Raw genomic sequence first — 26,969 nt, 5'->3', positions numbered from 1 at the left:
TACTCAAAAGTATAACACTGAATTCCTATTAGAGAAGACTAACTTAGGACCTAGAGCACTTCATCCTTATGTAGTTTTCTTGAAAATTTGTGCAAGTAAATTGTGAGTAGGCAGATTCTTGCCTTTCACATATTCTAGCTGATTCTAAAGCTGCCTGTGCCCTAGTATTTTCTTGAAGTGATCTTGCCAGGCCCTGCACCCAAGGGTTGGTGAATAGTATTGGTGTGCTCAGTGATCTACATTCTAATTAGAAGACTTATGTGATGAGCAGAGATACAAAAACTTCTAATAGTGCATATATTAAAAATTCAGATTGATCTTTAAGACCCTCTCATACTTCATCTTATTCAGGGCATGTGGACTTCACAATAGAAGTTGAAAGGGCCCTGAGAGTGTTGGATGGTGCAGTCCTTGTTCTCTGTGCTGTTGGAGGGGTACAGTGCCAGACCATGACTGTCAATCGTCAGATGAAGCGCTACAACGTTCCGTTTCTAACTTTTATTAACAAATTGGACCGAATGGGCTCCAACCCAGCCAGGGCTCTGCAGCAAATGAGGTAATGAGCCTTAGAATGAACAAAGAGGATGTGATGATCTAGACAGCAAACCTTATATCCAGAAGGATGATTAATTCACTGTCATTAAACTTTATTCTTAAGTTTAGTTTTTTAAATGTATTTATGTGAGTTACTTAGTAAGTGAAACACTGATTTTAGTAAATTGGCTTGTGGTATGATCTCATCAACTACCTTCTCTGTAAATTGGGGACAATATTACTTAAATTCTAGGGAGGTTGCAGATGAATTCAGAAAACAGTCTGACCGTTTATACTGTTTTGCTGTTCTTAGAGAAGTTATAATCTAGATTCTAAAAATACCTTGTGTTTTATTTAGACAAAAGATCATCTTTGGTTTTAATTTTTCCTTGAAGCATTTTAATTAATGCCCTTAAGCAGTTTGCCATAGAGATTAGATTTTCTTGTTTTCGGACGGAAACATATTTTCTAGGATGACAGTAACACTTCCTGTCTGTACCAGATAGAACCAGTAGTATTTATAGCATTTTAAATTTTACACAATACTATATATTTCACAAAGCCTTTAAAAAGAGTCAGAATTTCACTTTTCACCTTTTGTAGATGTGCACGTGTAGCTCTAGAGCTCATACTTCTGTTTCACATCGCATAGTTGATGGATATGTAGGTGTAAAGTTTATGGTAGTGGACAGGCTGAGAATGGTGTGTCTGATGACAAAAAATCTGATGGAAGTGATATATTTGATGTGAAAGTAAACATTTTCTTAGTTGGGTGTTTATATCTTTTTTTTGGTAAAATGTTTTTAGTTTTTGTCCTTATTTTACTTGTGCTTGGCAATAGATGGACTTTTTTCCCCAAATCTTCTTCTGAATTCCAAGGAAACACTGTTTTAGCATTTATTTGATTACTTTGGTTCATTGTTTTCTCCACTGCCATTTATTTGTTTTCCATTTCGTAACTTCTATAAAGCAGATAAAAATCTGGAACTTCTAGATCTGACCTTCATGTCTTATCTTTTCTGTGGTACTTATTCTTTCTGTCTCCTCTCATTTTGGATTGGGCTTATGAGAGAATTCTTGGAGTTGATCTTCCAGCTCACTAATTTGGTATTCATTTGTGTCTCTTCAGTTATTTAGCTTGCCTTAAAACTTTTTTTTTCAGCAATTATGTACTTAATTTTCATAAACTTTCTCTTTCATTGCAGCATTTTTATCAGTAGAGGTAATCGTTTCTCAAATGTTTACATTTTATTTTCTTTCCTCTAGTAACTCTTCTTGGAGGTAAGTGCTATTAAGTTCACATTTCTCTTTCAAGCTTTTGGTTTCCTTCAAATATTTGGTGATTCTTAGATCTTTAACCATAGTTATAGATGGGAGTCTAGAGTCTAGACTAAACAGTGGTAGCTAGAGCATATTCTTTTCCAGTGAGGATTCTTGCCAGTGAATGCAGTTTCTATTCAGTTTTGAGCCTGGGCTGGGCGTGGTGGCTCATGCCTGTAATCCCAGCATTTTTGGAGGCCGAGGCCGGTGGATCACCAGGTCAGGAGTTCAAGACCTGGCCAACATAGTGAAACCCCGTCTCTACTGAAAATACAAAAAATTAGCCAGGCATGGTGGCGGGCGCCTGTAATCCCAGCTACTCAGGAGGCTGAGGCAGGAGAATCGCTTGAACCCAGGAGGCGGAGGTTGCAGTGAGCGGAAATCGCGCCATCACACTTCAGCCTTGGCGACAGAGCGAGACTCTGTCTCAAAAAAAAAAAAAAAAAAAAGAAGTGGGCTCAGCTATCCTACTATTTAATTTCCTGGCTAGCCCCCCTATTATCTGTTCTTCCCCTTTCTGCTTTTGATCCAGTGTATCTGGGGATCTGATGGTAAAACAGTTATTTTGGAGTTCTTTTTGTTGCCTAAATGGGGTTGTGGCTTCCTGAGCTCCTTGAGTTATGTTGTCAGTCTATTCCCAACTGCTTTATATTTTCTGTTCTGACCTGATGGTAACACCCTTCTCAGTTCTCCAGTGTCTGCCACTGATTTTTTAAAACATTCATTTTTGTCATTTCAAAGGGATTAGGGGAGAAGAAAAAAGGTAAACAAGTGTATTTTTATTTTTCAGGTCTAAACTAAATCATAATGCAGCGTTTACGCAGATACCCATTGGTTTGGAGGCTAATTTTAAAGGTATTATAGATCTTATTGAGGAACGAGCCATCTATTTTGATGGAGACTTTGGGTAAGTGCTAAAAATACATTATTAAAATTTTAAATTTTAAAAAGCATTAAAAAGAAGGGATAAGTTCGTCAAACTCAAAGTAACTATCTTTTTGAAATGCGACTGGAAGAATATTCTGAGATGGTTTTGTTTTAATATGTGTAATCCTAGTTGCTCCCCATTTTATTTAGTATTTATTCTGCGAGAGACTATGTTACTTTTTGGGTAATATACACATATCACATTATGGCATGCATGGTGTGGTGGAAGGAGCCTTCAGTTTGGGTTAGTAAATTTGGGTTAGTAAATGTATTATATCTTTTTGCACTTCTTCATTTATTCATTCATTCTGTGGACTTTCATAGAGCAACTGCCAGGTCTGGGGTATTGAGATAAAAATTAGGAAGAAAATAGGGATCATAAATATTTCTCTTCCTGTTTTATAATTACATGGACAAAAAAGATTAATTAAAACAGTTAAAGTTGTACAAATGTGGTTTGGGAAATGCAAGAAATAAATTGGTAACTTTTTGATGTGGTATTTGGTCCATCAGCTTTTGAGTGACCTTTACCTACAAAGTACTGTAATTGCCTGGTGGTTATCAAACCTTAGCATTCATAACAATCCCCTGGAGACTTTGTTAAAAGACATAGTCCTGGCTCTACCTCCAGAGATTCTGATCAGTAGATTGGGGTGGGGGCCCGTAGTTTGTGTTTCTGGAAGGTTTCCAGTGATGCTGCTCTTACAGGTCTGTAGACCACACTTTGAGTGACACTGATCTAGACAATGTGAGGAGTCATAAATGATCCTTTGTTCTGAGGAGTGACCTCTGTAGCCTGGTAGTTTGTCCACAGGCACTTCCTGAGGGGTTTCCTTCCTCTGCTATGGAATTGGGATTGCACGTCTGGCAGGTGGGCGATTGGCATTGTGATCAGTGAACTATAGAATTTATCTTCATCAGCCATCTTGTAAGCAGGAAAAGGATGGAGTCTGTCTGGTGGATAAGGTGTTTCTCTCACTTTTTATGTGACAACTGAGTAATGACAACAAAGTTTACCTACCACTCCTTAGGATATAAGGCCCAATAAGGCAGAGTTTTTATTTTTTCCTACTTTATTCACTGCTATGTCCCAGCCCCTAGGACAACTAGTTACAACTAGTCAGTTGTAACTGCCTAGTACATAATAGGGACTCAAAAATATTTGTAAATGAATGAATAAATCCACTTTCCCAGAATTACCAAGGCACATATTTCTGTTGTCAGAAGTAGAGACTCTTAAACTTTGTTGTACATCAGAACCACAGATGCAGCTTCTTAATGTACATGTATCCTTCTCCAGCCCTAGTTTACTGTATGTTTGTTTGGAAAGGAATCCACAGATGATTCTGACACGTGAAAGGCTAAGAAGCAGGGAGCTTGCCAGGAAGGTTGAAATTAAGATCTGAAAGCTGTGGGGAGTCTTAGAATATTAAGTGTTACTTTTTGTTTCCTTGGAAATGGCTTCTTTTGTCTTTATTAAAGTTAGGAATATGTTTTCTGAAAAGCTTATTTTTTGATATTAATTTCTATTTTTAAAGAAATACCTTGAGGCCGGGTGCGGTGGCTCACGCCTGTAATCCCAGCACTTTGGGAGGCCGAGGTGGGCGGATCACGAGGTCAGGAGATCGAGACCATCCTGGCTAACACAGTGAAACCCTGTCTCTACTAAAAATACAAAAAATTAGCCGAGCGTGGTGGCAGGCGCCTGTAGTCCCAGCTACTCGGGAGGCTGAGGCAGGAGAATCACTTGAACCTGGGAGGCAGAGCTTGCAGTGAGCTGAGATGGTGCCACTGCACTCCAGCCTGGGCGACAGAGTGAGACTCTGTCTCAAAAAAAAAAAAAAAAAAAAAAACCTTGAAAAAATTTCAGACTGCTTTTAAATATCATATCAAGTATGTCCATTTTAGCTTTGAACATTTTATTTTACCCATTCAACCTCTGGAGGAATGGAGAACTGATGTCACAGATTGAAGAGTCTGTCATATTTAGTCACCCTTTTTTTAAACTACAAATTGGGATATTCTTTGTTAAAAAGTGTATGATCAGGTCTGTTATTAATGGAAAGGAATAGAGTAAGGTCTTCCTAGTACTGCTTACTAGAGATTGTTATGTTGTGATTAATAAGAATATGATTAATAGCATTTTCAAGAACTCAGATGGGCCCCAGACAGGTTGGCTTTGAATCTTACCTCTTCTGTTTACTAGTAGGACAGCCTTTGGCAAATTACTTTGCCTGTGTAAGTTAGTTTCCTGATCTGAAAATGCAGATAATAGAAGCTACTTCATATGTGAAGATCAAATAAATAACTTGTCAGATATTTAGTTTAGCGCTTACTGCATTGTAAGTATTCAGTAAATGGATGCTGTTATTACTTTGCATGCTTGCCAGTTTTAAAATAATTAGAATACAGTAAAGACTACACTGAAGAGTTTAAACTTTGATTTAGGTGATACTTTGTCAAGTCATTGTTTTGAACTTGTATTTTACTGTATATTGAGTAAGGATAAACCAGGTTGCATTAAATTGGGAAGATTTTGTATTATATATTTTATCATTATCTTCTGTAAAACTTGATATGCAGAAAAGTAGAATGTGATGTCTATTATAAAACCAGAGACTTTTTTCTCATTATAGTGGACTGTTTTAGCTCTTCCAGTTACTGGTAGTACAACCTTGACCTTAAACTTGCCTGTTTCAGTATATTTATCTACTATTCTGTGTACATTTTAAAGGTATACATTAGTCTTATTTGTCATTTGAATGCAAATGTATCAGAGCTCTTTCATACCTAAAAAAATGTTTTAACCATTAATCATATATTTTTCATTAGTTCTTCATATATCAAGTTGAATATCCTTAAAACACCAAAATATTTGTTTTCTTAGTCAGATTGTTCGATATGGTGAGATTCCAGCTGAATTAAGGGCGGCGGCTGCTGACCACCGGCAGGAGCTAATTGAATGTGTTGCCAATTCAGATGAGCAGCTTGGTGAGATGTTTCTGGAAGAAAAAATCCCGTCGATTTCTGATTTAAAGGCAAGTGCTTTCAAAATAAGTCTTATATTAACAACAAAAAGAAGTTTTTTGTTTTTTTGTAGGGAGGGGACATGATGCTTTTATGTATGGGCTTTATTAATGAAATCTCAGTACATTTATTTAACATAATTGGCTTCCTCAAAAAATACTTCACATGGTATATTTTTTTTAAGTGAGGTATGTAATAACTTCAAATGAGAAAAGTTATTGGGGACCCTTAAATTACTGGGGACCTGATTTTAGTCTCTATTAGAGCCAGCACTCCAAAGAGTGTCAGTTCATTTTATTCATTTGTTGGTTGTGGCCACAGCATTATTGTTGGCCTCTTCCAGCTGCTAGAGCTAAAGCTCCACTATGTATTCTCTAAGGGCTGCTCAGCCAGCAGGACACATTGATGGTGTTTGCACTAAGGGTTGGGGCAGGACCTGGAGCTGCTACTGTCATGACCTATAATTTATGAGAGATTTGTACCGTTTGGTTTCCTGTGTATATGTTCTTTACAAAAAGAAAAAGATAAGTTAAATGTTTCTTAATAGAGCATATGTTCATATGGTTTAAATATTTAAAAGGTATACAAAGGTAAACAGTAAACACCCTTTTATTTTTTTCTTCCATCTGCCCAGTTCTCTTCCCTGTCCCTGAAACAGGTTAGCAGTTAATAGCTTCTGGTGTACCTTTCCATAGGCTTTTGGTTTTGCATATATATTACTTTTTCCTCTATTTTATACAATTGTAGCGTACTGTTTGCAGTGTTTTATTAGTGTGTCTATTTTCTATGCGTATATGTATTTTTTTTTTAGCAAATTGAAAATTAGTGAGAATTAGTGATTACAAGAGTGTCGAAAGCAGTTGTATAGTAAATCACTTCCTAGCCCTGAAGAAGAAAGTGATTTTTTTCTTTGTATTTTGACCTTGAGTTCATTGGAGACCTGATTTTAGTCTCTAATAGAGTCAGCACTCCAAAGAGTAGAGTATCAGTTCATTTTATTCGTTTGTTTGTAATTGACTTGAAGCACAACATGTAATTTTAACATTAACTGCCATTAAATTGTTTTCTTTTGTAGCTAGCAATTCGAAGAGCTACTCTGAAAAGATCATTTACTCCTGTATTTTTGGGAAGCGCCTTGAAGAACAAAGGAGTTCAGCCTCTTTTAGATGCTGTTTTAGAATACCTCCCAAATCCGTCTGAAGTCCAGAACTATGCTATTCTCAATAAGGAGGAGTAAGTCTTGAAAATTGAATCTTAGTTTATGCAGAAATACTTTCGTATTTATGCACTGTGAAGGAATTTAAGGATAGTCCTTCTAGTTATGTCTGTGATTTTTTTTTCATAATTTACAAACAATCACGGTTTTTATTTGGGTAACAATTTTGACATATAGAAAAATATTTATTATACCAGTTCCTATATCATATTCTGTTTTGACTTAAAAGTATGATTTGTTTTACTATCTCTCAAGGTTTACATCATTAGAAAATTTTCTCATTTGGGACTAGCTGTTTTCAGACATACTGTTAAAAAAAAAAAAAGGTTTAAGAAACAAACTTCTGCCAGGTGCAGTGGCTCACGCTTGTAATCCCAGCACTTTGGGAGGCCAAGGCGGGTGGATCACCTGAGGTCAGGAGTTTGAGACAAGCCTGACCAACATGGAGAAACCCCGTCTCTACTAAATATACAAAAATTAGCTGGGTGTGGTGGTGTGCGCCTATAATCCCAGCTACTCAGGAGGCTGAGGCAGGAGAATCACTGGAACCGGCGGGGGCAGAGGCTGCAGTGAGCCGAGATTGTGCCACTTCACTCCAGCCTGCCTAGGCGACAGAATAAGACTCCAAAAAAAAGAAACAAACTTCAAAAAAAAGCTCATTGGTTATTTCTTTTCTTTCCCTATGAGACCATTTCTGTGTTTTTTAGTCTACTCTTGTCCTATCACTATGTAGTAACTAAGCTAAGCTCTAAAGACCGTTTTTTTTTTTTTTTTTTTTTTTTTTTAAAAAATCTTGGTTGTCTAGGCTGGAGTGCAGTGGTGCAATAAAAGCTCACCACAGCCTCGAACTCCTGAGCTCAAGTGATCCTCTCACTTCAGTTTCCCAAAGTGTGGGGATTATAGGCATGAGCCACTATGCCCAGCTGAGAACTTACTTCTATTGATCTCTTTCAGTGAAATTTTACTTATGTGTGACACCAGTAATATCCCACACACGTGCTTTTTCTCAGATAATACTTCATGATGAAATAAATTGATATAAAAGAAATATCAAATATTACATCTCATAGATTTATATTTCTTTTATTTTAAGTGACTCAAAAGAGAAAACCAAAATCCTGATGAACTCCAATAGAGACAATTCCCACCCATTTGTTGGCCTGGCTTTTAAACTGGAGGTAAGTTGCTTTCTAATGTATTTAACTGCTGTCTGTAGAATGTTTTTACTTCTAGGCTTTATTCCTATTACAGAATGACTCTGACCTTTATGAAAGATTTGGAAAATAGGGAAAGTAGAAAGAGCAGGTAGAGAATTTCCAAAGCTCTGACATGACAGTTCTTTTGTTATTAGGTGCATTTCTTTCTAGTCTCTTCTCTTTGCCTGAAGAGTGTAAATTCTTACCTAAATCATACTACCTGTATAGTTTTGTTTTGCTTTTTTTTATTTAATGTCACAGTAGGTAATGGTCCATGTTTCTATAAATAGTTTAAGTATTTTAAGTAGTAGCATAACAGTGCATCAGGTAGATACACCAAAATTTGCTTAAAATTTCCTAATTGTTAGATGTTTATATTGTTTCCAAGTTTCTACTGTTATAAATAACATTGGGTCCATTTCTAGAAATATGTCCTAAGGAACTAATGAAGGGTAGCGAGTTAATGTTAGCTTCAGCTCACCTTATAAAACCAAAATCTCACAAACAATTGAAAATGCCCAGCCAGTCGCGGTGGTTCACACCTGTAATCCCAGCACTTTGGGAGGCCGAGGTGGGCAGATCAGAAGGTCAGGAGTGGGAGGCCGAGGCGGGCGGATCACAAGATCAGGAGTTCAAGACCAGCCTAGCCAACATGGTAAAACCCTGTCTATACTAAAAATACAAAAATTAGCCGAGTGTGGTGGCAGACACCTGTAATCCCAGCTACTCAGGAGGCTGAGGCAGGAGAATTGCTTGAACCTGGGAGGCGGAGGTTGCAGTGAGCCGAGATCGCACCACTGCACTCCAGCCTGGCCGACAGAGTAAGACTCCATCTTGGAAAAAAAAAAAAAAGAAAATGCCCAGTAATTACAATTTGATACATAAACTGAGGTACATTCTTATAGTACAACATTATTCAGACTTTAAAAATTATGTTGAAATGCCTATTTTTGACACGAAAAGATGTTTGTTATTTAAAAAGAAACAAACTTACTTATTTTAGAATATTTTAAAGAAAAGTTATGAAGATAGTCCAGAGAATTCCTGTATATCCTACACCCAGTTTCCTCTATTATTAATACAAACTGTCACAACTAATGGGCCAATACTGATATATTATTATTAACTAAAATCTGCACTCCATTTGCATTTCTTTAGTTTTTGTCTAGGTCCTTTTTCCGTCTCACTAGACAGAAGGACCACAGAAGGCCCATCCAGAGGACCACGTTATATTTGATTGTCATGTCTCCTTACGCTCTCCTAGGCTGTAATAGTTTCTTAGACTTTCCTTGTTTCTCACGAGATTGACATTTTTGAGAAGTATTGGTCAGCTCTTTTGTAGTGTCCCTCAATTTGGGTTTGATGCTTTTCACATGATTAGATTGGAGTCATGTGTTTTTAGGAGGACTACCATTGAGGTGAAGTGTTATTATTGTCACATCATATCCAAGGTACAGACTTGCAGCATGATTTATCATTGTTTTTGTTTTTATTTATTTTTTTTTGAGATGGAATTTCACTGTTGTTGCCCAGGCTGGAGTGCAATGGCGCAATCTTGGCTCACTGCAACCTCTGCCTCCCAGGTTCAAGCGAGTCTTCTGCCTCAGCCTCCCGAGTAGCTGGGATTACAGGCATGCGCCACCACGCCTGGCTAATTTTGTATTTTTAGTAGAGACGTGGTTTCTCCCTGTTGGTCATGCCGGTCTCAAACTCCCGACCTCAGGTGATCCGCGCATCTCGGCCTCCCAAAGTGCTGGGATTACAGGCGTGAGCCACTGTGCCTGGCTGATTTATCATTGTTAATGCTAACCTCAATCACCACACCTGGCTGAGATAGTGTTTGACAGGTTTCTCTGCTATAAAGTTACTGTACTCTTTTTATTCCCCTTTTCATAGTGTACTTTTTAAAAGGAAGTCACTTGGCTCAGCCAACACTTAAGGGGTGGGGAATTATGTTCCACCCTCTTGAGGGGGCACTGTCTACATAAGTTATTTGGAATTCTTCTGAAAGGGAGATTTGTCTTTCTTCCCTGCTTATTTATTTGGACAATCATTTAATATCAGTATGGACTTATGTATATATATTTTGAACTTTGAGTTATAATCATGACTATGACTTTGAGTATGTCATTTGTTGTTCAGATTGGCTGGGTTTGGCGATTGGCAACTCTCAGTTGGCTCCTGTGTTCCTTTAACAACTTCCAGTGTTTTGCCTTTTTGAATACTTCCTTACTTGCCGGCACTACAAGACGCCCCAGGCTTATCTTATGTATTCCATGCCCTAACCCTAGAATCAGTCGTTCTCCAAGGAGCACTGGCTCCTTTTTAAGTAAAATGGTATTAGAAACCAAGATTTGGGGACTGGATGGGCTTTTTGTTGAAATGCTGTTGCTTCTGTACATAATATTTTAAGTGGGGAAAAATGGTAGATAAGTTGGAAGTGTTAAGAGTGGTTATTTCTGGGATGGGATTATATTTTGGGGGCTTTTTCTTTAAAAATATTTTACAGTATATTTATTACCTCCAAAATGAGGGGAAAATTTTTTAAATTAAAAAGTAGAAATAACATTACAGTAAAAATTTTCACACATAAAGCTTTTAAAAATACATATATAAGAATATTTTCTTAAGATTCCCAGAATAGTGATTATTGAGTTAAAGGCATAGAATGTTTTCATAGTTAATGGTTTATATTGCCAGATTGCGTTCATACTCTCCACATGAATGTATTGGATTATTTCAATGAATATCATCATTGAGTATTATTTAAAAATCATTACTGATTTAACAAATGAAAAATTTTATTGTAATCTTTCATCTTGATGAAATAAATTTTGATTTTTAAAAGCAATCAGTGCTTTGAAGTTTGTATAGTCAAATATGTCAGTCTTTCTGTTTAGTCATTCTTTAATTTTTAACCTTAGCAACCTTTTATTTGTATATATTTTGTTAATATTCACTTTTGTACCTTCTACTTTTTTATGTTGTTTTTCTTTCCCCATCATTAATTCAACTGGAATTTGTTCTGGTGGGTAGGATCTAAATATATCTCCTCTGTCTCCAAATAGAGTATCAATTGTCCAGTTAGTACTTTATGCACAATCCTTTCTTCCTTTTCCATTGATTTGTCATGTTTCTTTATCATCTATTGACAAGTATATTTTATACTTTAGATTTTTGTACTGTACTCTGTGGGGTGTTTAGTCTAATTTGTGCTGGTTCTGAATTTTCTGAGGTTCAAGCATTTTAATATGTTTTTATATCTGTCAGGGTTAGTTTTATCTTACCATAGTTTTTGAAAAATTTCTGTTTTTACCTATTTATTCCTCTGAATGAATTTTAAAATCACTAATCACATGTTTAAAATTTCCTGTTGGGATTTCGATTGCTATTTTGTTAAGCCTATAATTAACATGGTAAGAACTGGGAACTTTTAAATATATGTTAATTGGTCACTGCTAGTATATTCAATCACTTCACAGAACTTTTTTTTTTTTTTTTTTTTTTTTTTTTTTTTTTCTTACTCCTTTTTTCCCCTGTTTGTGTGGTGTGGTGCGATCTGGGCTCACTGCAACCTCTGCCTCCCGGTTTTAAGCAATTTTCCTGCCTCCGCTTCCCGAGTAGCTGGGATTATAGGTGCGCCACCACACCTGGCTGATTTTTGTATTTTTAGTAGAGGTGGGGTTTTGCCATGTTGGCCAGGCTGGTCTTGAACTCCTGACCTCAGGTGATCTACCCGTCTCGGCTTCCCAGAGTGCTGGGATTACAGGCCTGAGCGACCAGCCCAGCCACAGAACTCTTACTCGCATAATTTTCCATGTGATTATCAGAGATTGTGTTTTAGATGTATAGCACACACCTACTGTTTCTAATGGTATCTTTGTTGTTTTTCCAATTATACCTTCTTTTTGTTTTATATCTTATTGTATTAAACTTATGAAATAATGTTAGAAAGCAAAAGATACTTCCTTATTATGTAAACAATTTAAAAATTTTGTTCTAATACTAATAGCTTATTTCAGAGGAAACAGAAATGTCTTAGATTGTGATACCAAAAAGATTGATGAATAACAGCCATTTATCTTATCTGTGTTCAAAGCTAGTATTAGTTTATGACAATAAACTGAAATATGTAAGATAGATTACTAAAATTGGTAGAGAATACTTGGAGGGAGTTATGAAACTTTCCTCAATACTTTGTTTATTATGTTTCTTTTTATTCTTCTTGCCCTTACCCAATCTTCAGGTGGGTCGATTTGGACAGTTAACTTACGTTCGCAGTTATCAGGGAGAGCTAAAGAAGGGTAACACCATCTATAACACAAGGACAAGAAAGAAAGTACGGTTGCAACGGCTGGCTCGCATGCATGCCGACATGATGGAGGCAAGTACAGAGTCATTGTGAGATGAGAAATTCCTCTAATATGGGTGAAATAGACCCTTCTTGGTATCCTGAGCCCCACTAGAAAATTAATTCTGGTTAAATGTATGTTTCTAGTTTCTTCCATTTTACTTAAATGTATTGCAGCTCTGATCTAGCACTTTGCTGTAAGATAAATTAGCAGATGTTAACTCATTTTTTTAATACCTCTAGTTGTGAATTAGCTATATTTTCTCAAGGGCCAAGGTTAAGGAAAAGAGACAGTTCCCTAACACTCAGAATACAAGATTCAGCACTTTCCTCAAGAACTATCATTACAAAGAATGTAATAGGCATTTAAGACTGTGGAACTGTGATTTTTAAAGATAAGAGAATAATAAATTTACACAGTTTTCCACATTGTTTTATTTACCTTCTGAAATACGGCAGGCACAAAAGCCCTGTTTAACCCTAGAGCTTTTATTCCTGTTGTAGAACCCACTGCAGAACCATATTGGGGCCAGAATCCGCCTGAAGATTTAAAAGCTTCAAGGGCTGATCTGGGAGATAAACTTTGACTTATGCCTTGAATTCTTGAGTTGGCTCGGAATCTGCTATAGCCTTCTGTAGTCCTTATGGTTAGGCCTTGGAAGGAATACTGAGTGCATGAGTTTGTCCCCTACCCCCACCCCCTCCCAATCCAGCTATATATTCCTGGAGAAATTTATCAGTCTAAGCAAAATCTTAACGAATTTTTTGGTAGCCATAACTTTTGTTTCTTCTAGAAGAGTAATTGTCAGTCTCAAAACCCGACAGCATTGCTGTTTTGTGAGATAGGCAGCAGGGGGCAGGCTAAGTGATTGTCATAACTGTTTCATGGACCAGAAGCTGGAAGATTTCTACAGCTGTGTCACCATTAAAGCAAGACATGCTTACTCACGGCCACAGCTGTTGTGAATGAACTGTCAATGTAAAAGGACAAAAACTAGGAAGCTTGGAGGCACCAATGCTTTGTTCTTAGATTTCCTGTGTTTTCTTGACTGCTTGCATCTGTGAGAAATTAAAATTATTTTTAGTACAGTGGGCTCCATTCTCCTACCTTTGTTTTCAAAACTTCCTTTACAGGTTTCCTGTAAAGGAAGAGTATGTATGACAGAGTAGATCTTTGTCATACACAATCTCATTGTCTAACTGCAGCAACATATATAGTACATGCCTTTTTTTTTTTTTTTGAGACAGAGTTTTGCTGTTGTCTCCCAGGCTGGAGTGCAGTGGCGCGATCTCGGCTTACTGCAACCTCTGCCTCCTGGGTTCAAGCGATTCTCCTGCCTCAGCCTCCCTTGTAGCTGGGATTACAGGTGCCCGCCACCATGCCTGGCTAATTTTTTGTATTTTCAGTAGAGACAGGGTTTCACCGTGTTGGGCAGGTTGGTCTTGAACTCCCGACCTCAGGTGATCCACTCGCCTCGGCTTCCCAAAGTGCTGGGATTACAGGCGTGAGCCACTATGCCCTGCCAGTACATGCCTTTTAATTCCACAGAAATAACTTTAGAACTTTGAGGCACTGTGTTAGTACTGCACATCCTTCAAGTAATGAGTTTTCTGTTTAAAGTAAAATCTTGTCTATTGATATATGGTTTAAATGAAGGCCTTTTAAAAATACGTCTTAGCATGGTTGATTATTGTATTGGTTCTAGCTAATTCACTATAGAATTCAAGCTGAGAGATTCTGCCATGCTTATTTATATACAATGTGTGTACTGTACAGTTACTTTTTAGTTACCACATCTTTATTTGTATTACTTGCAAATATCATTTTGTGTTATTTGTTTTTTTAGGATGTTGAGGAAGTATATGCTGGAGACATCTGTGCGTTGTTTGGCATTGACTGTGCTAGTGGAGACACATTCACAGACAAAGCCAACAGTGGCCTTTCTATGGTAAGCCATTTAATTTCAAAGGTACTTATCACTAGAATTTTAAAAGTCTGTGTTTTTATGTAGTGCATTTAATACTTCAGAAAAACAACCACAGAAGTTTTCGTTGAGTACCACAGTCATCAAGTTAGTTGTGGCTCTTTGAATGTTGGTTATAGCTCTTTGAATGTCAGTTAGACAAGTGCTCTGTAAGCTAACTTACCTGGTTTTTCATAGTAAAAAGGAAAACTTAGAGGATCTACAATCCTCTGAAGTTTAGCAAGAAGGAAATATCTCCACCAGATGGTACTTGGACAGTGTGGCTCTGATTCCTCCACCCTGAGACCTGCTTCCACACTTGGGGTGCATTTCTAATTGTTACCACTAACATCAAGCTAGTTTCAGTGCTGTTCCCTCAATCCCTTGTGAGACCAGACTGTAACATTTAGACTAGACTTGGGATAACAGAACATAACCAGGCTCAGAAGGCAATATGCAACTACACAGTCTGACTTATATAAACAGCCTGCCCTTTGGAACTCAGAAGTCCCTTTTTATCATTGAGGGATTCTGAGGGAAGAGCATGCACAGGTAGTTCCTGCCCTTGAATTCTCTTCACTCACTCACCTTTTTTGCCTCTGTAGGAGAGCAAACTCTCTTACATTATAACCATTTGTTTATGAGAGTGATCTCTTTCATGAATTCAGTAAAGAAAGCGTATGATGAGTACATAGGGTGACGGGTAATTTGCAATGGGTCATTTATATAAGTACTGACCCAACTCTAACAGAGTAGCACTGTAATATTTCCTGCTATCTAATGATGAATTCATGATTTTATAGTTTAGTTTTTTTGTCTATAATATCCTGTAATGTGTATAGTATTACCTGTTGATTTAAGACACTACAAAAAAAACATAAATCTGTACAATTTTTGTTTGAGATCTAGATAAAAGGAATGTTTTCTAAGTATTATTGATAAGGCCTTCTCTAAGTACTTGTCATTAGCAACATGAAGTGATTGGTAGTTGTGGGAAGTGCTTACCAAGGCTTTGAAACAAATAGGCCTTGGTTAGAGTCTCACCTTTGCCCTGTACTACCTACTGGCCCTTAGCCAATTTGTTTTACCTTATTTCCAAGCCTTTGGTGACTGTATTCGTAAAATGGGGATAATACCTGCTTCTCAGAGTTGTAATTCATTAAATGAGGTGTCATGGGTATGAAGAATTTGGTGCCCTTTCTCTGTTTGCCTTATCAGTAATTGTATTATATTTTGATTAAATAAAATAACTTAGAAGATTGCAACAGCCACCAAGCAATAAGAATTTCACATCTCAGTATTTGGATTAATTGTAGTGATTATGTTAAACAGGTAAATAAATACATTCATTAATTTTATTTTGGGAAGGAGGAACTTATATAAGTAGATAGCTTTATTTATTTATTAATATGTTGTATTAATGTACTTATTTAATGCAAAACAGATCAAGATATATATTGTCTAGCCTAAAGACATTGGCTACTATTTATCCTTTGTTCTGTTGTAAAGTGACACATTAAAATTAATCTATCCCTGACCCATATGGGTCTGTTTTTGAATTCTTCTGTTTTCTTTTAAAAAATATTTTAGGAGTCAATTCATGTTCCTGATCCTGTCATTTCAATAGCAATGAAGCCTTCTAACAAGGTAGGAGTTTGATTTAAAGCTCAGTATATCACAATTAAAACTTGAGCTCTTTTTCATCTATCTCTACAATGCACTTGATATCTTGTAATAACCAGCAGTCTTATGGTCTCTATTTCCTCTGTTGGTATTGAGATCTTCTTTTTAAATTTACCAGTCTGTTCCTAATGATAACTCCACAGTATATTTGAAGAAATGGATGGTATTAAAATATTCACCTGACTGTATTTTATAACTCTTTATTGTTGGCTTCAGAGTGTTAAGTGTAACTTCCCAGATTCAGATCATACACAATTGGAAAAGGGGAATCAGGGGCATTTCTCCTAAGTTGTAGTAAAACCCCACTATAAAGTACTTTAGAATGTTGAACTGATTAATTGACTCATGGGTTATAATATAGCTCTAGGTTTTCTGGTAGTTATGAGGTAAATGTCTGAGTATTGCATGGAAAGCCTGTAAATAAGACTTTTTTCCACTTTGAAATATTTTTTAAGATAATTTTATACTTTATAGTTTTATAATTGGGTTTGATGTAATTTAGCTTTTAATAAATCCAAAATTGCATGATTAGGTTTTGCATTTTCATTCTTTGCCATGGGAATTAGTCTGATCTCAAACCATAATTTTTTAGTTCTTAAGTTGCCTTGGCATTCATAACAATCATGTTAATGTGGTATATTGAAATTCACTTATTCATACGTTGAGTGAACATTTTATGATTTGCTATACAGAACTTATTACAAAACATACTCTAATGAATTGTCATGTGTGATAATATCACTAACAGCTGCTACTACTACATCTATTTTGAGGAACCTTGAGATTTTCCAGACCTTTTCTCAATATAGAAAAGAGAAAATTGAGGTGGCAGGAAATATTAAGTTATTCCATTTTCTCAGGAATTTGAGGAAAGGTGAACCTTACATCTTAACCTCAGTAGGATGCCATAGTTTATTCCAAGTACATTGTTAAAATTGCTTGCTTTTCTCTTTGGAAGTATGCAAGGTTAGAACTTATGCTTATGTATTATGCTTCTTCTTTCCTAAATTCAGAGTTTAAGACATTTAGCTGTTGATAATTTACAATAAGGAGGGAAATCAATGCTTCAATATCCAGAAGGCTTTTTGGTGTTTTGGGGTTGTGTATGCATTAAAAAGTTTAAAGATGGCTGCTTGCTGGAGTAAGTTAAATCAAATAATGAAGTCTCTGTGAGTCTCAATAGTGGGGGCAGGCATGATGTTTCTAATTTGAGAGTATCTGGCTTGTGCAGGAAAAAGGCAAAAGACCTAGAAAGACTAAACTGGGATTCAGTCTCAGCTTTGCCATGCAATAGCTGTGTGGCCTTGAACAAGTCACTTAACCTCTCTGTACCTTGTTTCCTCACCTGTAAAATGTGGATAATTCTGCCTTGCAGCATTGTAGTTGGGATTTGAGAAAACATAGGCAAAACACATACCATAGCTCCAGGTATGTGGTAAATGATAGCTGTTAATGTTGGTTGTACTGGGCATGTTAGTTTTCTATTGCTGACATAAGAAGTTACCACAAACGTAGTGGCTTAAAACAACACAAATATATACTTTTATAGTTCTGTGGATCATAGGCTGATAACTGTTCTCAAAAGGCTAAATTAATCAAGATATTGGCAATGCTTTTTTCTTTTCTGGAGGCTCTATGGGAGAATTTCTCTCCTTCTTACTCAGGTTATTGGCAGTATTCAATTCCTTGTGGTTGTAGGATGGGGGTCCCCATTTCTTTGATGACTGTTACCTGAGGGCTGTTCCTAGCTTCTAGAGGCTACCCACCTTCCTTGGCTTGTGGCCCCCTGCCTCCATCTTCAGTGCCTGCAACAGCTGGTTAAGTCCCTTTCTTGCTACAGATATCTCCTGCCACTTCTTCCTTTATGGAATCCCTCTGAACCACCCTTCTGGCTTCCTCCTCCATGTTTTAAAGGCACACATGATTATGTTGTATTCACCTAGATAATTGATAACAATCTCCCCATCTCTAGGTCTGTAACCTTAGTTACATTTGCAAAGTCCCCTTTACTATGTAAGGCAGCATATTGTCAGATTTGGGAGGATTAGGTATCTTTGGAGGGCCATTACTCTGCTTACCACGCGGAATTACATGGCATCTAGGGAGAAAAAAGGTGCATCATACCACATCCAAGCAGATTGTTTTGAAAGGGACAAGTCTCATCGTGGTATTTGCCTATTTGTTGGCCTTAAGTATCCTGCTTAGATCTACAGTAGTGTCTTGGTAAACATGCTGATTCCTTTGATTATGTATAGGATTTCTAAAATGTAATACAGATTCCAATTTCTGCTTTATGGGCAATTTTCACAAAAGGACAGTGTGTCAATGTAAGAGGAAAGGCATAGAGTTAAGTCTTGGACTCTTGTTTTCTATCTTGGTATGGAAAGAAAATTCTGTTCAGTGAGCTATTCCCTGCTCTCTTGGCTGTGCGGTATCCAAGCTCACATTGTTTTTAAAAATGGTGTGAAGTAGAACTAGATATGTATCATTTTTATTTCTTAACCGCTGATATATTTTATTTCATTCAGTAAAGTTTTTTTCTAAAATCCCATTGCTTATCATGCGCAGTAAAACATATAGTGACTTTCTTCTTCTTTTAAAGAACGATCTGGAAAAATTTTCAAAAGGCATTGGCAGGTTTACAAGAGAAGATCCCACATTTAAAGTACACTTTGACACTGAGAACAAAGAGACAGTTATATCTGGAATGGGAGAATTACACCTGGAAATCTATGCTCAGGTAATGAATAATAAGGAAGTTAAGTTGAAATCAATTTATTACTGTTTCATTAAAAGTCAATAATTCTCAATCTAATGTCTGTAACTATCTCTGGTTCCTCATGCTTCACTCTGGTTTGTATCCAGATGTGGTCTACTGCTTCCTCTACTATGTGTTACAAAATAATTATTTTTGATCTCTAAATCTTTTTAGTTGTAAAACGTTCTGGACTCCTAGAATCAAGGCTCAGGGGATTTGCAACAAGAATATCTGTCCATCCCCAGGTCTTGGGTAACTGGGTCAGGTAAATCCTGGTCCAAGCCTTAGGGAGACAACCTGTGGTTGTACCAACTCTTCAGGCCATTTCTTCTCAAGTCAATACTTGAAGATCATTATAATATAGATAAAAGAAAGGGAAGATGGGGCCTGTACCTTCTCAGGAAAGGTCTTGTATGTATTGATATATAAGTAAAAACCAAAGATAACGTGATTAGAAATTTTGGTGAGATCGTATCTTTGAAGTTGAGATAGAAAATCCTGACAACAGATTTATATATTATTCCAGTGAATATGTAATAATATGCAACAATGGTGACGTTTTAGTGGGTAGATTAATTGGAGGTAAATATAAATTAACCAATGTAACTTAGAATTCATTTATATAAAATCTGTAAAAGCAGTTTGTATTAAGTATCACATACCTAATCCTTATAAGATACTAAAATGATTTAAGATTTGTTTATCTATTATATTTAAATGAATGCTACTAAGATATATAAGATGCTTAGGAGGTTTTCTTTCAGTTTATTTTTTTAAATTTAAATAATATTTTCTCCACTCTTTTTAGAGGCTGGAAAGAGAGTATGGCTGTCCTTGTATCACAGGAAAGCCAAAAGTTGCCTTTCGAGAGACCATTACTGCCCCTGTCCCGTAAGTATGCAACGTAATTAAACATTATGAGGCTGAAATTGAAGCTTTTTATTTTGGATATACATACCACTATTACTGTTGTAAAGACATTTTTATATAGTGATACTTTGTATTATGGGCTCTGCAAAGTTCTATACTGTAATCAAGACATTTATATAAAGTGACACTTTGGGATTATTTGGCCTCATAAGCTAGATGCCAGTGAAATTAGCATACACATCATTAATAGACATGTTTACACTTCCAGTGTTAGGGTTTTTGTTTATTCCAGTTGTACTTCCTTTGGCAGACGGCTATTATGTTTTACTTTAGTGCCATATTGTGGATGCCAGAGAACTTGCATTTGCCAGGGAATGATCTCCTGCAAGTGAAGAAAATTAATGCCATGATAAAATTCAGAAAACATTTAGGAAAACGTAGTTGGGTTTATATTTTGTTAGAGATAAAACAGTCTTCACAAAGAATAGTACTTTTGTTAAATTGCTACAATTATACTTAAATCTGGTGCCTATCTGGATTTACATGTATTCTGATTTAGAGTCAAAATTAATAAAGCATACCGTGGCTATACAAGGAGTCTCAGTTTTCAGAATGGCATCAAATAAAGGTAAATTATACTTTACCTGAGATGCTATATTATGAAGTAGAATGGTGTAGTCTAATTCAATAAAGTCATCATTTCTTTGCTATGACAAAAAATAAAAATGTGTTGTTTAAAACTTAATATCTTTGGCAAAAATTACATTTAATTTTGAAAATCATCTTTGATTAGTAGATGAATATAATATTTCCATTTAGGTAAAAATAAAAATTGAACGTTATAATTTCAATTTAATGTGACAAAATCTATTCTCTTATACTAAATAAAGTGTTCTTTCAAGATGCATTTTAAAATCATGATCTTATATTTGTTCCCCAAAAAATGTTTACCTGTTTTTAGTTTCCAAGTTGTGGTGGCTACTTAAGAGAATTACCAAGTGTAGCTTGTTATTTAAGAACTCTTCGTGTTTCCATCGTACAGAAAAGCATAATTTATGGGATAAGCTATGGCAATGGGTGTTTACATTGAAAGAATCCAATTTTATAACAGAAATTCTCTTTTTGAAAACTGAAAATAAGGCCGAGCACAGTGGCTCACACCTATAATCCCAGCACTTTGGGAGGCTGAGGTAGGCAACTTGCCTGAGCCTAGGAGTTCAAAACCAGTCTGGACAACACAGTGAAACCACGTCTCTGTGAGAATAAACAAAAAATTAGCCAGGCATGGCTGGGTGCGCCTGTACTCCCAGCCACCTGGGAGGCTGAGGTGGGAGGACCGCCTGAGCCTGGGAGGTTGAGGCTGCAGCGAGCCATGATCACACTAATGCACTCCAGCCTGGGCGACAGAGTGAAACCCTGTCTCAAAAACAGGCAAACAAACAAACCAGAAAACCTGAGAATAGTAAAATGTAGTGAGTGTAGTTGTGTGATTGTGTAATTAAAGCTTTTTTCTGTACTGTACAGTAGAGGGAAAAAACAGATAGTTTCAGTATGGCATGACTATAGTAATTTGAACACAAAACTTAGATTGCTAAGGGAAATAATCTGTACTAAGCTGAGCACAAAAGCTAAATGTTGGATTATAACTCAAGACTTCACTCTTCTGAAAGCACAGCTTTGCTTGTCACTGCCATAAAACGTGGCCCTGAGGATCTCTATAGAGCAGATTAAAGGTGAGGAGAGTCATTACAATTGTCCCTTAGTATCCATGGAGGATTGGTTCCAAGATTCCCCTCAGATACCAAAATCCACGGATGCTCAAGTCTCTGACATAAAACAGTGCAGTATTTGCATATAACCTGTGCATACCCTCTCATATACTTTAAATCATCTCTAGATTACTTATAATACCGAATACAATCTAAATGTAAGTAGTTGTTTTATTACTTAGGGAATCATGACATTTTTCCCCCAAATATTTTTGATTCTCGGTTGTTTGTATCCATGGATGCAGAACCCATGGAGAGGCCTGACTGTATATTGTACACCTGGGATTCTGTCTTGCTGCTACTAATAAAACTCTCTCAACCTTTTTGTTCTAGAAGAGGGTTTGAGTAAAGTATCATAGTTAAATCTGACTTGACTAACCTGAAAGATTAAGAGCTACGATTACCATGATGCTTTTTGAAAGTGCAGTCTAGATACTGTGTATTAACAGAAAGTGTTTCATTGAAATCCTTGGCTTTGCCTTGCTTTTATTATGCTTCCTAGTCTGTATGTTCCCAGAGAATGCAACTAACGAAGCACAGTTATTAGGCCAAGTTTGAGGCAAAGGAGGCCTGTGGTTTGCATCTCTCAGCCAAATCAAACAACTTTTTAGACCAGTTACTGTTGCTTTGGACTCTTGCTACAATTCTTCACCTTCTCTAATCTTGATTGTACGTGACCTGTCCTTTGAAATCCCAGGTTTGCTATTAAATACAAAATGACTATAGGGACACTGTTTATCCAATTATGAATTACAATACTTTCGATAAATATTAACCCCATTAATAGTGTATTTTATAGAAACTACTTACCACTTGCTTGACAGTTTGAATTTTTACCATTTTATACCATGTGTCTTCAGTAGAATTTTGCCATATTATATAACCACAGGCAACCCAGGCTAAATGTAGAACGAGTGTCATTTCTGGAGATACATTTCCAAAATTGTCTGGTAGGAGAAACATTTATATGATAATTATATATATAGTATTAACCTTTTAAAACAAAATCTAAATTCTAAATCATGTCTTAGTTTCCTTCAAATGTGTGCAGAAAATAATTTAATTAAGCTATGGATCTATAAAATTTCTGAGGCCTCTTTTTTGTTGGATTAGATGAGAAATGAGTATTTTTGCAAAAGCCTGTATGTTTCTAACATACTTAGCAACTAACAATTTTAAGCATAGATAATTGAGATTGATTTTAAGTTTGAAACAAACATGGTTTTCATGCTGTATTTATATACCTGGAATATTTTGTGCTTCTAGCGGTTCCTTCATGGACTTAAGTCTTTGATAAAATGTGTTGTCTTCTTCATCTGGATTCTTTCCAGTTTCTCCTTCAAATGTGAAGTTGACTTCTGGTGCAGTTTCTTGTCCCATTGAAGGGTAAAGTACTTCAGCTGTGCAGTTCACCTTAACTTGCTGTTTGAAATTTAGCAAAATACCCTTATATACAGAAGGCTATTCATTATTAATTATCATCTTTGAGATATGATTTAAAGCATAGGCCCCTAATGGTGTTGTTTTAGACTAGACTTCAGAGTGCTTGTTTTCAGAGGTATCTAATTGGGCCTGGCCTGTTAATATTCTAGACTTATCATGTGAATACCCTAAAATAGATAACTTTATAAATGATACGGTGTCATAATCTTATAAATTCTAGTCTTAAAACTTTCAGTATATTTCGGTATTAACGGGGTGTCCATTTGCAAGGCCAGATTTTAATCTGACTTTATATACCAACTCAAGACTCTGGACTCTGGTTACTTTTAAAGTTTTTCCATTACCCTTACTCTTTGCTCCTGAAATAACAGAAAGTTTTTGAAATGCAGAGGCAGCAATCTGTGTCTGGATATAAAATTAGAAGATTATGGCATTGGGTTATGCTTTGTGAAGATGGCTGTCTAGCAGCTCAGATGCCTTTTAATGAATCTCTTTATGAATTATGCTCAACAGAAAGGCAAGCTTTTTAAAATTTCAAGATGGCTGTGGTACAGATTGCAGTTCCTTTAAGTTTGTCTCATTAATAATTTGACAGTTGTGTATAATCTTTAAAATTTCCCTTCCCCATTACTGAAAGATCTTCATCTGAATGGTGGTTATCAGCTGGCATTCTATTGCTTGTGAATATCTAAGAGCACGTTCTTTGTCTAAAAACCCAATGAAAAATAGAATGAGAAAAGCAGATGTAAGAAGATGATTGATTGGGGAATAAATTACTTCACTCATTTATATTAGGCATAAATTCAGACTGCCCTAAGAGTATGTAACTTCTTGGAAGTCTTTTTCTGTGTAGTTTGGTAGAAATAATTCACAAACCTAGTAATACCCAAAGATAGTAAAGAACTGATCCTTGTAAACTTTGCCCATATGGTCAGTATTTTTTAGAGGCAGGGATTTCACAACAACTTTTTAAAAAGAGGTAAAACTAATCAGTCTTACGGATTTGATCAGCAAAGATGATCTGGAATATTTAGAATTAAATTTGTTTAATAAGAACATTTTGGCTGGGCATGGTAGCTCATGCTTGTAATCCTAGCACTTTGGGAGGCAGAGGCAGGAGGATTGCAAAAATTAGCCAGGTGTAGTGGCATGCACCTGTGGTCCCAGCTACTTGGGGAGGCTGAGGTGGGAGGATGGCCTGAGCCCGGGAAGTTGAGGCTGCAGTGAGCCATGTTCCGCCGCTGCACTTCAGCCTGGGTGATAGAGTGAGACCTTGTCTCAGAGAAAAAAAAAAAAATTTAACTTACTTTTTGTATAATTTCTTCAACAGCAAATTTAAGGCGATACTTATGTCCTCTTCCTGGAATATCCTAAAATTAAGAAAATGTAATGGAGACAAGAAAATATAACAACATTATACTTGCATTGTTAGAAGCATCCATCTCATTTGGTTGGAGGGGCTGGCTGAAGGGGAATGGTGAAAGCCTTAGGTCTTGAAAAAGGCATGTCGCCATGAATGTAACATCTAATTTAGCAAGTCCCCTATCAAGTTTATTTTGGATGAAAACAAAAGAGTAGGATAAAAGCATACAAATTGGGCACAACTCACTTTCAACCATCAGAAGACTTTATTTAACCTCTGGATCTGTGATCTTAAAGTCTCTACATAAGAAAGTTTGAAACTGTTTAATTCTAAAGATGACAAATAATATCACCTTTGAAAAGATTTTTTCGTAAAGTTCAGTGTACCCTCCAAATAATGTTCAATGAATGTGAATTTCATTTTGAGGCAGATTACTGCAAAGCAATCGGAGACTTAATACAATTAAGTATTGTTTTTACTTGTATATTAGTGGAAATGCAAAATGATTAACACATTTTATAAGACTAAGAAATTGTAATTCACTTTTAAATCAAGATACAGATTGAAAATTTATACCTAATTATGTTATGTGGTACAGTTTCAAAATAAGATCTACTGTCTGTCACCTCTAAAAGACTGTTAGCAGTTAAAATTCTGTCAGATAAATAAGGGATAGTCTCAAAGCCAGTAGATTTTAGTAAAATGAAAACAAACCTCGTTAGTGATTGCTGAGGCCTTAAACATTTAATTCAAGCCTTTAGCAGAGGGTGCACATCATTTAAGGCAGTCATGAGGTAGCAGTGTTAGGTGGCTAAAGGCCAGCGTCAGCCCACAGTGCTTTTATTCTTTGACTTTTATTGTTAGTTTCTCTTGCTGTTTGTTTCCCCCTTCGTTTTGGTCAAAGGATCTGATAAGGATTTGTCTTAAAATGTAGGCAGTAGAGTCGTTTGGAAGATGGGAGCTTCTGTTGGTCCAGATCAGAGTAGCAGATGAGAAACGTGGCAGCCTTAGTAGTCTTTTGAATGGTTCCTACAGGTTACACTTAAGGAAAGTGCTGCCCCTTACTTAGAGCGTGTTCCCATTTTCTTGTAACTGTGTGCGTAAAAACTGTCTCTGCCTTAAGGTGAAAACAGTCCCGGGCTGTCTCCAGAGACTGGAGTATAGACAATCCCCCAGAAACCTTAATATCTCAAGACCAGATACCAGCAGTGTGTCCTAAAACAGAAGGTGGGTAGGGGGTGGCACGGAGTGTCTGCACCCAAAGACTGAGACCGCGGGTGAGTGGAGGGAGCGCAATCCTGAAGCCTCCGCTGCCCACCACCCCCTGCTAAACTCACCTCCATGCTGGCTTGTTTGACCTTCTGCACCTCAAACACCCTGTGGGGGGTCCCCTGCTGGTAGTTGATGTAGTTCTGTGCCACCAAGGCCGCCCTGGAGGCTGGGTAGTTGGTCGGCGGGATTTCCATTCTGGATGAGCAGTGACTTCAGGGCTTGGGCTACTCAGGCTTAACGGGGCCAGTAGCAGAGCGCCGCCCGTCCTGCTTGCTGCTGGGTCCGGTTGCCGGGAAAAGTCGCAAGCTCCTTCAGTCTGTTTTCTTCCTCAGCTCCTTCCGACTCCGGAAGCTGCTGTTTGGGCCCAGGCTGCCTGCGTCCGAGCGCCCTGGGCTGACTGCTTCTGAGGCCCCGCCCCGCTACTGCTTGCAGCCGGCTTCCTTACTCCGCCTGCCGGTTCCTACTGGAGAAGAGGCCAGCATGCTGTCAGGCACCAGCAGGTGGAGGTGTGGGGAGGGCGTCAGTGGGCTAGGTTCGCTGGGATTGCATCTTTCGTTTCATTAACCTTTATAGAAGTGCAGGGTGGGGCTTTCTCGCCTTCACTTATATAGGACATCTGTGAAACCTCCAGTTTCCTGTCCATGGGAAAAAAGTCTGGTTGCTTTGCTTACATACTGGAGCGAAGCAACCAATATACACCGCACGCAGCGTCCCTGGCAGGGCAAGGTAGACAGTACTCCAGGTAGTGATTCGATTCCTTCATTTCCCTTCCCCTTATGAGAGTCCAGGAAGAGGCTTGCTCATCCTCAGCTTTTTGTGGGTTTGGACCAGTTCTGCCCAAATCAAAGTACGAGAATCTGCAAACTATAGTATTAAATTGGGAGATTATGTAATTTGGATCAGGAGAAATAAAAAAAATGCACCTGTACCCCTTTCCTTTACTAATCTTAAAATGATAAGTTTTGATGTAACGCCATGCTTTCAACTTGAGTCATTTTGAATATTTTACTTCAAGGTTTAAAATAAACTTAAAAACTGAACTTACACAAAGCACTATCTCTGGTATGTGGTCTACCTCATTGAAATGGGCCTCTAAACCTGACTTTGTAGAAGTACGGGTTTATCCTTGGTGGTCTTACATTAATTGGGCTAGGATAACTTGGAGATTCTACCAAAGTTTGGCCAAGGTCTTCGCTGCCTGGATTGAGACCTTTCTTTCTTTTCTTTTCTTTTCTTTTTTTTTTTTTTTGAGATGGAGTTTCACTCTTGTTGCCTA

The 26,969-nt window shown here is 37.1% G+C and overlaps 2 protein-coding genes across 5 annotated transcripts in view; one reads left to right on the top strand and one right to left on the bottom strand.

The window, feature by feature from the left end:
* Positions 1-26,969, top strand: part of LOC116463403 (elongation factor G, mitochondrial) — a 68,292-nt gene that overhangs the window by 1,821 nt on the left and 39,502 nt on the right. For 2 of the 3 annotated variants that reach the window (XR_009212040.1, XM_032146489.2), the window contains exons 4-13: positions 352-556; positions 2,645-2,761; positions 5,669-5,819; positions 6,884-7,041; positions 8,118-8,202; positions 12,467-12,604; positions 14,419-14,520; positions 16,126-16,182; positions 18,821-18,958; positions 19,785-19,867. Coding sequence is in view for 2 of the 3 variants with exons in the window: in XM_032146489.2 (XP_032002380.1) it covers positions 352-556; positions 2,645-2,761; positions 5,669-5,819; positions 6,884-7,041; positions 8,118-8,202; positions 12,467-12,604; positions 14,419-14,520; positions 16,126-16,182; positions 18,821-18,958; positions 19,785-19,867 (1,234 nt within the window). In the remaining variant the exon portion in view is untranslated. Of the gene's footprint in view, positions 1-351; positions 557-2,644; positions 2,762-5,668; positions 5,824-6,883; positions 7,042-8,117; positions 8,203-12,466; positions 12,605-14,418; positions 14,521-16,125; positions 16,183-18,820; positions 18,959-19,784; positions 19,868-26,969 lie in introns of all 3 variants that reach the window. The other variant, XM_058434617.1, reaches the window with a different exon arrangement.
* Positions 19,874-26,104, bottom strand: LOC116463407 (latexin). 2 transcript variants are annotated; one of them, XM_032146495.2, is made up of 6 exons: positions 25,759-26,104; positions 24,366-24,428; positions 22,860-23,037; positions 22,426-22,562; positions 20,491-20,553; positions 19,874-20,228 (listed from the first exon to the last, which is right to left on the bottom strand). In XM_032146495.2, the coding sequence occupies exons 1-6, from the start codon at positions 25,885-25,887 to the stop codon at positions 20,130-20,132; spliced, it is 669 nt and encodes a 222-aa protein (XP_032002386.1). In that variant the 5' UTR covers positions 25,888-26,104; the 3' UTR covers positions 19,874-20,129. The 2 variants fall into 2 exon arrangements, with proteins under 2 accessions (XP_032002386.1, XP_058290601.1); XM_058434618.1 differs by lacking the exon at positions 25,759-26,104 and adding an exon at positions 25,136-25,748.

Source organism: Hylobates moloch, unplaced genomic scaffold, assembly GCF_009828535.3.
Source record: "Hylobates moloch isolate HMO894 unplaced genomic scaffold, HMol_V3 SCAFFOLD_35, whole genome shotgun sequence".
NCBI classification, from domain to species: domain Eukaryota; kingdom Metazoa; phylum Chordata; class Mammalia; order Primates; family Hylobatidae; genus Hylobates; species Hylobates moloch.
This window is presented reverse-complemented; position numbering and strand designations above follow the sequence as displayed.